At 45.7% G+C, this 13,116-nt stretch overlaps 1 protein-coding gene across 8 annotated transcripts in view; it reads left to right on the forward strand.

Moving 5' to 3' along the window:
• Nucleotides 1-13,116, forward strand: part of SNED1 (sushi, nidogen and EGF like domains 1) — a 444,915-nt gene that overhangs the window by 222,798 nt on the left and 209,001 nt on the right. For all 8 annotated transcript variants that reach the window (XR_014225094.1, XM_082252243.1, XM_082252240.1 and 5 more), the window contains one exon: nucleotides 3,208-3,321. Coding sequence is in view for 7 of the 8 variants with exons in the window: in XM_082252243.1 (XP_082108369.1) it covers nucleotides 3,208-3,321 (114 nt within the window). In the remaining variant the exon portion in view is untranslated. The remainder of the gene's footprint in view (nucleotides 1-3,207; nucleotides 3,322-13,116) is intronic.

Here is a 13,116-nt window from a genome sequence, read left to right on the forward strand (position 1 = left end):
CCCTGTGCTGGCCTTGTTGCGTTGACGAGGTATCTCCATTGTGGGGTATCTGGACGATCTCCTGTTGTGAGCAGTTTCCCATTCGGATCTGCTGGAAAAAAATCTCCATCACAATTCGGACCCTTCAGGACTTCGGGTGGACGATCAATGTCACCAAATCTGCCCTGACTCCGTCTGTGCGGGTCACCTATCTGGGGCTGATCATCGACTCTGCTCTGGCAAGGGTCTTCCTTCCCTTGGACAAGCTTCAGAAGTTGCAAAGGGCGGTCCAATTGCTGATGGAGGCCGATCAGTCCATCTTGCGGGTTTGCATGAGGGCCCTGGGTCTGATTGTCTCGGCCTTCGAAGCAGTCCTGTTTGCTCAGTCTCAAACGAGACAGCTGCAGAAAGAGATTCTTTCACAATGGAACAGAGATCCTCAGTCATTGGACCAAAAGATTTGGTTGAGCCATCTTACGAAGTCGGCTCCCTCTTGATGGATCCAGTCCCCAATCCTGTGCCATGGCAAGTCCTTTCTGCTGGTGTTTTGGATGGTGGTCACCATGGATGCCATCCTATCGGGCTGGGGTGGAGTGCCAGGGAAGCTCTATGCTCAGGGGACTTGGGCGTCGGAAGAGTCTTCCTTGCCGATCAATATTCTGGAGCTGAGAGCTATCAAGCTCTGCCTGCTTCCCTGGATGAGACGGCTACACGGCTCTCCGGTTTGGGTCCAGTCAGACAATCCCATGGCCGTGGCTTACATCAATCATCAAGGGGGCACCAGGAGTGCCCTGGCAGCCAAGGAGGTGGCCGAGATTCTGGTATGGACGGGACACATTGTTCTGGGTCTTTCCGCAGTCCACATTCTGGGTGTGGAGAATTGGCAAGCGGGTGTTGGATCAGGGGGAGTGGTGTTTTGTCTCCTGTGTGTCCGGTGGGGGACCCCGCACGTGGATCTGTTTTCATCTCACCTCAACAGGAAAGTTCAGTGGTTTGTGGCCAGGTTTCGGAATCCTCTGGCCGACGCCACAGATTGGCTCCTTGGAGTCAGTATCGCCTGATCTATGCCTTCCCTCCGCTCGTTCTACTGCCAAGGTTTCTTTGCAGGGTGGCGATGAAAGGCATTTTGGTCGTTCTGGTGGCACCAGACTGGCCTCAGCGGTCTTGGTACATAGAGCTGGTAAAAATGGTCGTGGATCCTCCTTGGCGTCTTCCTTTTGTGGGAAGATCTACTATCTCAAGGACCGATCTTCCATCCTGCTTAACGGTCGCTGGATTTAATGGCTTGGCTGTTAGCAAGGTGTTGAGGGATAGAGGTCTTTCTGATTCTGTGATTCCTACCCTTTTGAAGGCCAGGAAGTCGACATCTAGGAAGATCTATCATCGTACATGGAAATTGTACATTCCTTAGTGTGAATCGCTGCAGCTGCACCCTTGCGTGTTTTCTATAGATAGGGTTTTGACCTGTTTACAAAAAGAGGTTGAACAGCGCTTGGCGTTGGGTACTATCAAGGGCCAGGTTTCGGCCTTGATTATTTACTTCCAACATCCATTGGCTACTCCGTTGGTTTGATTCGCACCTTCGCTCAGGGGGTGGCCCCACGACGAGATCCCCGTTACAGCCGTGGGATCTTAATCTGGTTTTGTCTGTTCTTCTTCAAAAGCCTCCTTTTAAGAATATTAGGAAGATTTCTCTGCTTTCTTTTTCGCATGTCTGATAAGGCTGCGTCTGGTGTTGGATGATAGAGAAAATAAGATTTTTGTAAGATCTTACCGTAAAATCTTTTTCTCTGATGTCCATCGACAGACGCAACACCCGCCCCTCTGTTTGGGGTTGGCTCTGTTGTCTTCACTGCTTTTAAACTAAACTGATGTGCTGGGTTGTGCAGTGGGGGGTTTATGCCTGGAGGGACAGCCCCCTGGGCGTGTGTATTCAAATTTTCCTGCCTAGACTTGTCCTGATGGGAGGAGCATAAACCCACTCAGCTCATGGAGATGAGGCTGCATCTGTCGATGGGCATCAGAGAAAAAGATTTTATGGTAAGATCTTACAAAAATCTTATTTTTTTTTTCTAAAATTGCATAGCAGGTATGTTTTGTGGCCAGTATACATAGGTACAAATATTATTTAATTGGGTCCTTCTTTAACCCCTTCCTGACAAGCATACGCAAATATATGGCCTCATGGAAATGGGTCTTCTTCCGTGGGGCTGCATAAATGCGCAGTTGTGTTTGTGGTAAGAGTGCACTGCACAGCGTGCTTCCAGCACAGAAACTGAGCTTTCACCAAGAGTTCAGTTCTGGGTCTCGTACTAAAGGCCCTTTTTCTGATCACCTGATTTCTGTGATAGCCACTGATTGGCTATCACAATGATCCGTCACTGTACAGCCTGCTCTGTGTCTTTTTTCTCTTCTAGAATGAAGATAAAAATACATTGTATCTTTTTCTCCTTGCTAGAGGAGAAAAATGTAAACAAAAAAGTATTCATGAAAAAAATAAAGCTAATAATAAAGGATAATATCAAGGTTTGATCTAGGTCAGTGTTAGGGTCACAGGTCATGGTCAAGTAGGGGGTCAGAGGTCAGAGTCAGTGTATTTTAGTTAGGATAAAAAAAAATATTTTTGTCTGGTGTGTTTTAGGTGTGTGAAAATAACCCAAAATACTATTGTTTCTATGCCCTACTACTGCAAACAACAAATAACATATACATATGTGGTTTAGCTGTGATCGTCAGAAGCAGGACTTTTTATTTTGGGTTGTTCTTTGGTGATAGGTCATGGCAATAGCAATGGCAAGATATATACAACTACATTTTAAAAAAATTATATTTTTTTACTATTTTGTGCCAGGTTTCCTTTGATAATAAAAATAAAAAAATAAGAGATAACTATTATCATTTACCACCAAATGAAAGCCCAATTTGTCTTGAAAAAAACAAGGTATAATTCACCTGTATACGCTAAGTTGTTGTTATGACGTGTACAGATTTGCTACCGCATGTCAAAGTTGCAAAAACTAGGCTCTAGCATTAAGATAACCCCCCCCCCCCCATTGTGCAGGTGTTAAAAGCATGTTGCAAGACAAAATTTAAGCTTAGTTCACGTATCGTTGTTTTTTAAGGGGAAGGGGTTGTAATCTATAATGCATATCAGTAATATATTGCATGCATTTGACCACATAGTATAGTTGCATTGCTTATATAAACTGGATACTTTTTTCATTCTAGAGTTGAAACCATGCTCATCGTCACCATGTCTGAACCAAGGGACGTGTGAGGATATTGTTGATACGTACCTGTGTGTGTGTCGTCAAAGGTTTACAGGGAGACACTGTGAAGCAGGTCAGAATGGGAGGAATATCTTATCAACCTTTGGGGGTATTTAGGCTGGTCACAAATATTAAATTCTGGGTACTCAGTTGGCAGAGTGTCATTCTTTTTACTGGTGAGCCAGTTTGGCCAAGCTCACAAGTAGCCTCTAAAGTGAGGGAAGAGGGATGGAGAAAAGACTTTATCACAGTGCGCGCTTCTCTTCACAGGAACAATTACTATTGGATCAAATTGACCTACTCAAATGGCTGGCTTGGGGTACACCCACACAGATAGGATCTCCATATTGTCATAACATCTTTGTTGGTTTCCTTGCGCCAACAATGATAGGTGTAATAGGGCTACTCATGCCAGTTTGTATTACTTCTGTGCCAGGATTCATCACAAAAAATAATGGAACCTAATTAGTTGTTTTGGGCAGCATAGGTACTTATAGACATGAGATAAAAATAACCTGATCAAGCGGTTTTTGGCCAGAAAAGGGAACAGACTCATGTCTTTGCGCACCATAAGAGCCCTTTAACTGATTAAACGTAAGGGTGATGATCAGTGGTATAGATTTAAAATAAATATGTGATCACTATTCTTTTTACTGATGTAAACTCATACCAAGAGTGTTTGTCCTATCTTTCCTTATTCCTGCTCCATAAGCATGCATCTTCAATGCAACTGAGCACATACATTTATTGGACAAGTGGCTAAAATACAAGTCTGTCGGCAGTCCATTGCCTCCTCATAGGTCTATGGCTAGCTTTAGCCTCGGTTCACACCTATGCATTCTTTAAAGTGTTTGTAACCCTAAAAAAAGAGAGCTCCAGTTCCCTTATAGCAGGTTAAACAGCACAGTGTTTGTGCTGTCTAACCTGCCCCTCTGTAAGCTGTAAAAAACCTGGCTGATCCTGACCGTTTCTGTGTCTCCCTTTGTGTGCTGACCACAGTAATCATGGCTGCTGATCCCTGATTACCGTGGTTAGTTTATGTGCCTCTTTCATCCGCAGCTCCCCTCCCACCCCTCCCTTTCCCCCCCCTTTCCCTCCCCCCTCCCCCCCCTCTCTCCCTCCCCCCTCTCCCCCTCCCCCTCTTCCTCCCCCTCTTTCCCCCCCTCTCCCTACCCTTTCCCTCCCCCTCTCTGTGTCTCCACCCTCCCTCCTCCTGCTGGTATTAGTAGTAAAGAAAAGTCTAAAAATTGTCACTGCCAGACCCTCTAATATCCAGGCATAACACACTCTGTAGGTGTTTTTTTTTTTTTTTTAAACAAAGCCTCTTTTTTAAACAAAGCCTCTAAACACCTTTTTTTAAGATATATTCAGGCTGGTCACGTGACCAATCCAGGGCTACAGCAGGAGGGGCTAAGCGGCCTTGTGACCTCCTCGGCTGATGTCTGAGGGAGATCTCAGCCCCTCCCGCTGTAGCCCTGGATTGATGTAGGAGAGTGTCTAGGAGTCATGTGACCAGCCTAAATAAATCTGAAAAAAAGGTATTTAGGCTTTGTTTTTAAAAAAACTTTTACAGAGTGTATTATTCCTGGATAAAATAGAGGGGCTGGCAGTGAATTTCTTTTGAAAGGTAACAACCACTTGAATGCTTTTTACCTTTTGCAGAAATGCAAATCGTGTGTTTTTGCCGAGATTTTGCTGCAATTTTTTATCCACCCAACAACAAAGTAGCCAAAAGTAAAGCATCAAAAAACACACAACAAATAATCAAATATGCATACCATTTAAATACATACATACATACATTGAATGTCTTTAAACCTTCTTGATGTTGCTGTCAGTTCTTTTTTTGTGTTTAAAATTAAAGGTTTACTGTAGTTTTAATATAACAAATACATACAAAACTCAGTCAAACAAAAACAAACATGTTATACTTTCCTTCTCTGTGCAGTGGTTTTGCACAGAGCAGCCCAGATCCCCCTCTTCTTGGGTCCCTTTTTGGCGCTCCTGGCTCCTCCCTCCTGTTGAGTGCCCAAGCCCTAGCTCCCTGTGTTCTTTCAGACACAAAGCCGTGGTAAGGCCCTGCCCCCCTCTTTCCTCATTGGCTAACTGACTTTGATTGACATCTGTGCCCCCGTTAAGGAGAGTCACCCTCTCTATTTGTCCTGTTTACCATAATCATTGAAAGTGAAAGTAAAAGAAAATCTAAAGTTTTGGGTTGTCCCCAAAAAAGTAATAGAGGGGGAAACTTCCAATGGGGGACACTAGTTCTGGCGACTTGGGGATCCCCAAGGAATTCCCTTAATTTTCAGGAATTTCCCCTCGCTTCCTGTTTGGCTATGGGAAGGGAAAGGGAAATTTCTGCAATGGGACACAGATGGCAAAAAAAAAATTTCACAGGGGTTATAACCCTCCCTTGCTCTATCCAAAATGGAAAAAAAAAGTTTTTCCTATAGTTCTACTTTAACCACTTGCCGACTGCCTAACGCCGATCTACGTCGGCAGTCAGCCCCTCACAGGCAAAGTGACGTAGGGCTACGTCACTAGCCTGTGAGGGTCTAGGGAGCGAGCGCGCGCCCCCGGAGGCGCGCTCCCGCGTGGTCACGGACCCCCCCGCGCGTGTGACCGGCGGACCCGATGTCACTCGGCGATCGGCGGGGGAGAGGGAGAATGTCAGGCAGCTTGTGTAAACAAGCCACCTGTCATTCTCCTTGCTGTTAGGATACTGATCACTCGGATCTAGTATGTAGATCCGTTGATCAGTGTCCATACAGCTCAAGCCCCAGCCAATCACAGTAGAAAGCACGCCCCTAGGGATACACACAGCCCCTCCCTCCCAAATAAAGTTAACCCCTTCACTACCAGTGTATTTTTACAGTAACAGTGCATATATATAGCACTGATTACTGTAGAAATGTCACTGGTAACCCCAAAAGTGTCAAAAATGTCAGTCAAGGGTCCGATCTGTCCGCCCCAATGTCGCAGTACCGCAAAAAAAATCGCAGATCGCCGCCATTACACGTTAAAAAAAAAAACAACAAAAATGACAGAAATCTTTCCCTTTGTTAGTAAACTCGATAACTTTTGCGCAAACCAATCAAAATACGCTTTTTGCGATTTTTTATACCAAACATAGGTAGCATAAAACAAATTGGCCGAAAAAGTAAAAAAATTTTGATTTTTAAATTTTTTTTTTGGGGAATTTCATATAAAAAAATGTGAAAAATATTGCTATTTTTGCAAAATTGACGCTCTTTTTTTGTTTATAGCGCGTGATCAAAAAATCGCACAGGTGATCAAATACCACCAAAAGAAAGCTCTGTTTGTGGGAAAAAAAGGACGCCAAATTCGTTTAGGTACAGCGTCGCACGACCGCGCAATTGTCCGTTAAAGTCACGCAGTGCCGAATCGCAAAATACCCCCTGGTCGGAATGGGGGTAAAATCTTCCGGGGCTTAAGTGGTTAACCTACTTCTGGACCGAGCCCATTTCTGACACATGTTGTTTATAAGTTAAAATCTGTATTTTTAGCTAGACAATTACTTAGAACCCCCAAATATTATATATATATATATATTTTTAGCAAAGACTCTGGAGAATAAAATGGCGGTCGTTGCAATATATTCTTGTCACGCAGTATTTGCGGAGTGGTCTTTCAAATGGCACTTTTTGGAAAAAATACATTTCACTGTGTTTAAAAAAAAAACTAAACAGTAAAGTTAGCCCATTTTTTTGTATATTCTGAAAGATGATGTCACCCCAAGTAAATAGATACCTAACATGGTACAGTATAAAATTGCGCACACCTCGCGGAATGGCGACAAACAACGGTCCATAAAAATCTCCATAGGCGACGCTTTAAAATTAGCTCTGGCGATCGTGGCGATACCTCACATGTGTGGTTTGAACAGCGATTTCATTTACGGGCGCGACTTACATATGCATTTTCTTTCGTGCACAAGATCACGACGGCGGGGTCGCTTTAAAATCTTTTTTTTTTTTTTACCTATTTAGTTTATTTAATTATTTAATTTTAGCACAGTTAAAAAAAATAAATAAAAATCGGATCACTTTTATTGCTGTCACAAGCAATGTAAACATCCCTTGTGACAGTAAAAGGCAGTGACAGGTACTCTTTATGGAGGGATCAGGATCTGAAAGACCCCCGACCCCTCCACTGCACTTCAATGTATTCAAAATGCCAAAATCTGCATTTTTGAATACTGACAGTTTTTAAAATTTGGCGCCTTTAGCCGCCCAGTAACCCGGACGTGACATCATCACGCCCCTTCCAGGTTACTACATTGGAGACCCGATCAAAGCTGAATTCGGCTTTGATCGGGACTCCAACCAGCCAGCAGATGTGCCAGCTGGTTGCTCAGGTCTGCCGGTGGGATGGGAGACCTTGGCTGAGCCGCGGAAGGCTGGGATGACAGGCGAGTGGCTCCTGGGTCGCATCGGCCGTTATCACCTAAAAGCCGACCGCCGGCTCTAAAAAATGGTTCCTGGATGATGCCTCTAGCTGCAGGCATCATCCCGGGACAACCACTTCTCTGGGTCGACATAGGGCTACGTCGATTCGCGGGAAGTGGTTAAAGTGGTATTAAACCCACAACAGTAAAATCAGTCTGTATATACAGTAAAGCATGCTTGTTATAATCACTGTGGAACCTAAGGGGTTAATCCTATGCATTATGTATAAAGGCTGTGTGATCCTGTCTCTCCGATCCTCCTCTTCTTTAACTGACTCCAATCCATCTCGTTATAGAACAGAGCATTAGGAGTCAGTCTGCACATGCTCAGTTTTGTGCTGGAGAGTTTATTTTTTTTTCTTGGGAGAGTGCATGTGATCAGCACAGGGCCAATCAGCACTGTCCAGACAGAGGATCAGGGGAAAATGAAAACTCCACCTACAAGCTTTCAGTAGAGACTGATATCAGTCTCAAGATTGTTATATACTGTGGATGAGAAAAGGTATTTTGCAGCTTATATTTACCAAAATAATTGCATTTCCATATAATGTGTACTGTGGGGGACCAGATATAGTAAATGAAGGGTCTGGGGTTTAGTAATACTTTAATGCATAGAATGCATTAATACTTTAATGCATAGAATGCATAAAAAAACCTGCCTTTACAACCACTTTAATAGTGGTGAATAATCCGCAACATGAATTTTAGCTGCCATAAAAAATATTTTGTAAAACTGGTCTGATTCTAATTCTGAAAATGTACTAACTGCTGCCTATTTACCTGATCAGTCCATTCTAAATTTATCCAGTTGGTAGACCTGTGCACTGCAGCGTTTGGTACATTTTGGCAAAATGTTCCTCTCAGGTGTACATCGAAAGTGGATTTAAAAATGACAACCACCCAAGTCAGTGTACAGTGCATCCGGAAAGAATTCACAGCGCTTTGCTTTTTCCACATTTTGTTATGTTACAGCTTTATTCCAAAATGGATTAAATTCAATATTTTCCTCAAAATTCTACAAACAATACCCCATAATGACAATGTGAAAGAAGTTTGCTTGAAATCTTTGCAAATTTATTAAGAAAAACAAATTTAAAAAATATATACATACTGTAAGTATTCACAGCCTTTACTCAATACTTTGTTGAAGCACCTTTGGCACCAATTACAGCCTCAAGACTTTTTGAGTATGATGCTACAAGCTCGGTACACCTATTTCTGGGCAGTTTCTCACATTCTTCTTTGCAGGACCTCTCAAGCTCCATCAGGTTGGTTAGGGTGTGTCGGTGTACAGCCATTTTCAGATCGTTCCAGAGATGTTCAATAGGGTTCAAGTCTGGGCTCTGGTTGGGCCTCTCAAGGACATTTACAAAGTTGTCCCGTAGCAATTTCTTTGTTATCTTGGCTGTTTGCTTAGGGTCGTTGTCCTGTTGGAAGAGGAGCCCCTCGCCCTAGTCGAAGGTCCAGAGCGCTCTGGAGCAGGTTTTTATCAAGAATGTCTCTGTACATTGCTGCATTCATCTTTCACTCGATCCTGACTAGTCTCCCAGTTCCTGCTGCTGAAAAACATCCCCACAGCATGATGCTGCCACCACCATGCTTCTAACTGTGGGGATCATATTGGCTAGGTAATGAGCGGTACCTTGTTTCCTCCAGTCATGATGCTTGCCATTCAGGCCAAAGAGTTCAATCTTTGCTTTATCAGACCAGAGAATTTCTGAGTCCTTCGGGTGCTTTTTGGTAAACTCCAGGCAAGCTGTCAGGTGCCTTTTTCTGAGGAGTGGCTTCCGTCTGGCCACTCTACCATACAGGCCTGATTGGTGGAGTGCTGCAGAGATGGTTGTTCTTCTGGAAGGTTCTCCTCTCTCTACAGAGAAACGCTGGAGCTCTGTCAGAGTGACAATCAGGTTCTTGGCCACCTCCCTGACTAAGGCCTTTCTCCCCCGATGAGTTTGGCCGGGCAGCCTGCTCAAGGAAGAGACCTAGTGATTCCAAACTTCTTCCATTTATGGATGATGGAGACCACTGTGCTCATTTGGACCTTTTGGACCTAAATTTTTCTATACTCTTCCCCAGATCTGTGCCTCAATACAATCCTATCTTGGAGGTCTACAGACAATTCCTTGGACTTCATGGCTTGGTTTGTGCTCTGACATGCGATGTTATCTTTTGGGCCTTAAATAGAAAGGTGTGTGCCTTTCCAAATCATGTCCAATCAACTGAATATACAACAGGTGGGCTCCAATCAAGTTGTAAAAACATCTCAAGGATAATCAGTGTAAACAGGATGCACCTGGGCCTAATTTAATGAATGTCATGGCAAAGGCTGCGAATACTTATGTACATGTCATTTTTTTCGTTTTTATTTTGAATAAATTTGCAAAGATTTCAAACAACCTCCTTCTTTAATGCTGCCATTATGGGGTATTGTTTGTAGAATTTTGAGGAAAATAATGAATTTAATCCATTTTGGAATAACGCTGTAACATAACAAAATATGGAAAAAGTGAAGCCCTGTGAATACCTTCCAGATGCACTGTATATCTTGCATAAGAAAGGTGCAAATGGGTTGAACAGTTTAAAGAAAATAGAAAAACTTCCCGAGCACACTTACCTGCAAGTCAGCAATAAAACTAAGTCTAAACTGCTTTAATTACTTGCTTTTAAAAACAGAATTTCTCTTTCATTCATTGACGGACACAGCTCCTGATCTTCTTGACCATTGGGTTATACTGGCCCCCTACAGGAGTAGAACACTAGGCAGAAAAAAAGACTGACTACGCCTATGGGCAGTCCCAAGAAGTATGCCCCCCCCTGCTATAGGTACTCAGTTTTTTTCGTCCTAGCCAGGAGTGAGGATCTAGTTCCTTGCTGGGATATCTGGTCCTGGCAATTTTATCCTTTTAGATAGATTTTTTTCTCCTGTTTTTTTTTCCTGCGAGATCCCCAATCATCTGCTGGACTAGGCGACAAGCTGGATAATCTAGATCCAGTGGTCACCCAAGTCTGGCCAGCGAGCGCCCACAGACCTCAGTTCTGCTCTAGGTCGGCCGCGTCATAGCCCCACCAGATGGGGACTGGTCTGCGAGTTAAATGCCTCGCGAGGTCGCATATGAACAGGTCTCAGCCTCCTGGCCGACAGCCCCCCCCATTTTGATGGCCAGGAGGTTCTGCCTGGAGCAGTGCCCACCTGGTTCCTGGTATGGTGAGTAACTGCCCCCCCTCTCCCCCTGAAGGGTTTTGGGGTGGACATGGGCCCCTCCTTGGGATGGTCGAACTTCCTGGTTTCACTCCTTCCGAATAGGAACCCCACTCCTCTGTTCCTGGTGGTCCCTGTGGGTCATTCACCACCTCCCTCTCCCCCCTCCCCTTCTATCTTGGGGTAGTGTGGTGGTCTGGCCTACCTTCTGGGGCTGGGGCAGGGTGATGTACTAATGATGGGGGCGGAGGGGGTGTGCCTCCGGCAATCAGCCATGGGGGGGCTGTTCCTAGTGGGGGCTCCTGCTCAGTCCCCCCTTCCATTCTCTGCCTTGCCTTGGGCCCCAGGGATCCCTCCTGGGTCCCTGGGAGCCTTGTGGAGCCATGCAGGGCCGCCATTTTGTTGTGATCTGTATTAGGTATATACAGCATTCATGTAGGTGGAAGCTGGTGGCCATTTTGCGTTGGTCCGGCGGCCATTTTGCATTGGTCCAGCATTGAAAATAGCGGCGGCTATGACAAAGGAGCCTTCGGCAGTGGGAGCCCCTCCTTATATCCTGGTGCTGACTCCTAAGTCTCTTTCCTTCTGAACTCTGCACGTGGAGAACACTGCATCCTGTTGCTGCCGGTGCCTGCCTGGTGGGGTTGTGAGTCTGGTGAGGGCCTTCCTCTCTCTGCTGCAGGATCATGAGGTGCTCTGTTGCAGGCGACCTGGTAGTGTTACCAGGGCGGTAGGGGTGTCCCTTAGCAGTGTTTTTTGCACATTTTGTGGGGTCCCCTTATGACTCTTGGAGTCTTTTGCACACGTTTCCCCACCTGACCCCCTCTCAGAGGCCACGGGACCCCCTGGATTCCAACCATCCATTGATGCACTGACGGCGGTCCAGGAGTCCTTTGGATCCCGGGTGGAGGTGGCTTTTGGGCGGCAGGCCTCACCTTCCCCTGCCTCATCTGTCTCCTCAGATCCTAAATCTGATTCGGCCACCGCGGAAGTGGCCCATTCTTCAGGGTCTATGGCCACACGCCCTGACTTTTCTGATAATGAGGATGATTCTTCCACACCTGTAGCTGCGCACAAAAAAGCGCTGGTGTACGGACTGATTGTGTATGTGCGTGAGACTTTAAAAATGGAGGATGCAGCTGAAGCGCCAGTTCCCTTTGGAACTCACAAGCCATCTAGAGCAGCGAAGGTGTTTCCCTTCCCCTGTTCACCATTGCTCTGGTTTCACAAACTTTGACCGAGGGCTAAACTTTTATGCCATGACCTGGAGGGTGAGCAGCTCCCCCGGCCTATGTTGAGCAGGCAGACCAGTTGGTCCAGGGGCTGCCTCTTTGGATGCGGTTCCCCTGATTTCTAGACTGTCTGTTACGGCAGTGGTCCCTAGGCGGGTTTTGTGGCTCAAATGTTGGCCTGCGGACCAGACCCCTAAAAAAGCCCTAACTGATCTTCCTTTCAAGGAGATCATTGCCTGTTTGGAGCTACCCTGGATGACACCATTAAGAGTCTCACGGGGGGGGGGGGAGAGTACTTTTCTTCCACAGGCCAGTAAGGGTAAGGAACCTCATCGTAGATGCTTCGGCTTGCAAGAAGTTTTTTCGCCCCTCAGGGTCAGCTTACAAGGTTCAAAACCTCTCAAGGCCTCCTCAGGGGGAGCCAAGGGACCTTGGTCTGGCAAGCCGGAATTGGGATTCTCCAGATCCTCGGACAAGGCTCTTTCAACATGAAGGTGCACCCTCACCCGTGCCTGGGGACATCTTCGCTGGTTCTCAGACCTGTGGATTTCCCTGGTGCAAGGCAAGTGGGTCCACAAAGTGATCTGGTCCAGTGCACCTGTCCCCGTACCGATTACAGGCTCTCTTTGGCACGGTGCAAGACCTGTTACTTCAGGGGGTGATTGTCCTGGTTCCGACCTCAGGACGCTTTCGGGAGTTTTATTCGTACTTGTTCACAGTCCCAAGGAAAGAGGGCAAGGTGCGTCCAATTCTGGAACTCAAGGCACTGAACTGCTTTGTGCGGGCACAGAAGTCCAGAATGGAGTTGATTCGCACGGTGGTGGCATCCCTGCATCAGGTGGATTTCTTTGCCTCTATCGACATCAAGGACGCTTACTTACACATTCTAATATGTGTCTGTCGCCAACGCTTTCTCCGCTTTTCCGTGGGAGAGGAACATTTTCAGTTCGTAGCGTTACCTTTTGGTCT

Source organism: Pelophylax lessonae (assembly GCF_965119305.1).
Source record: "Pelophylax lessonae genome assembly, chromosome: 3".
Lineage (NCBI taxonomy): Eukaryota > Metazoa > Chordata > Amphibia > Anura > Ranidae > Pelophylax > Pelophylax lessonae.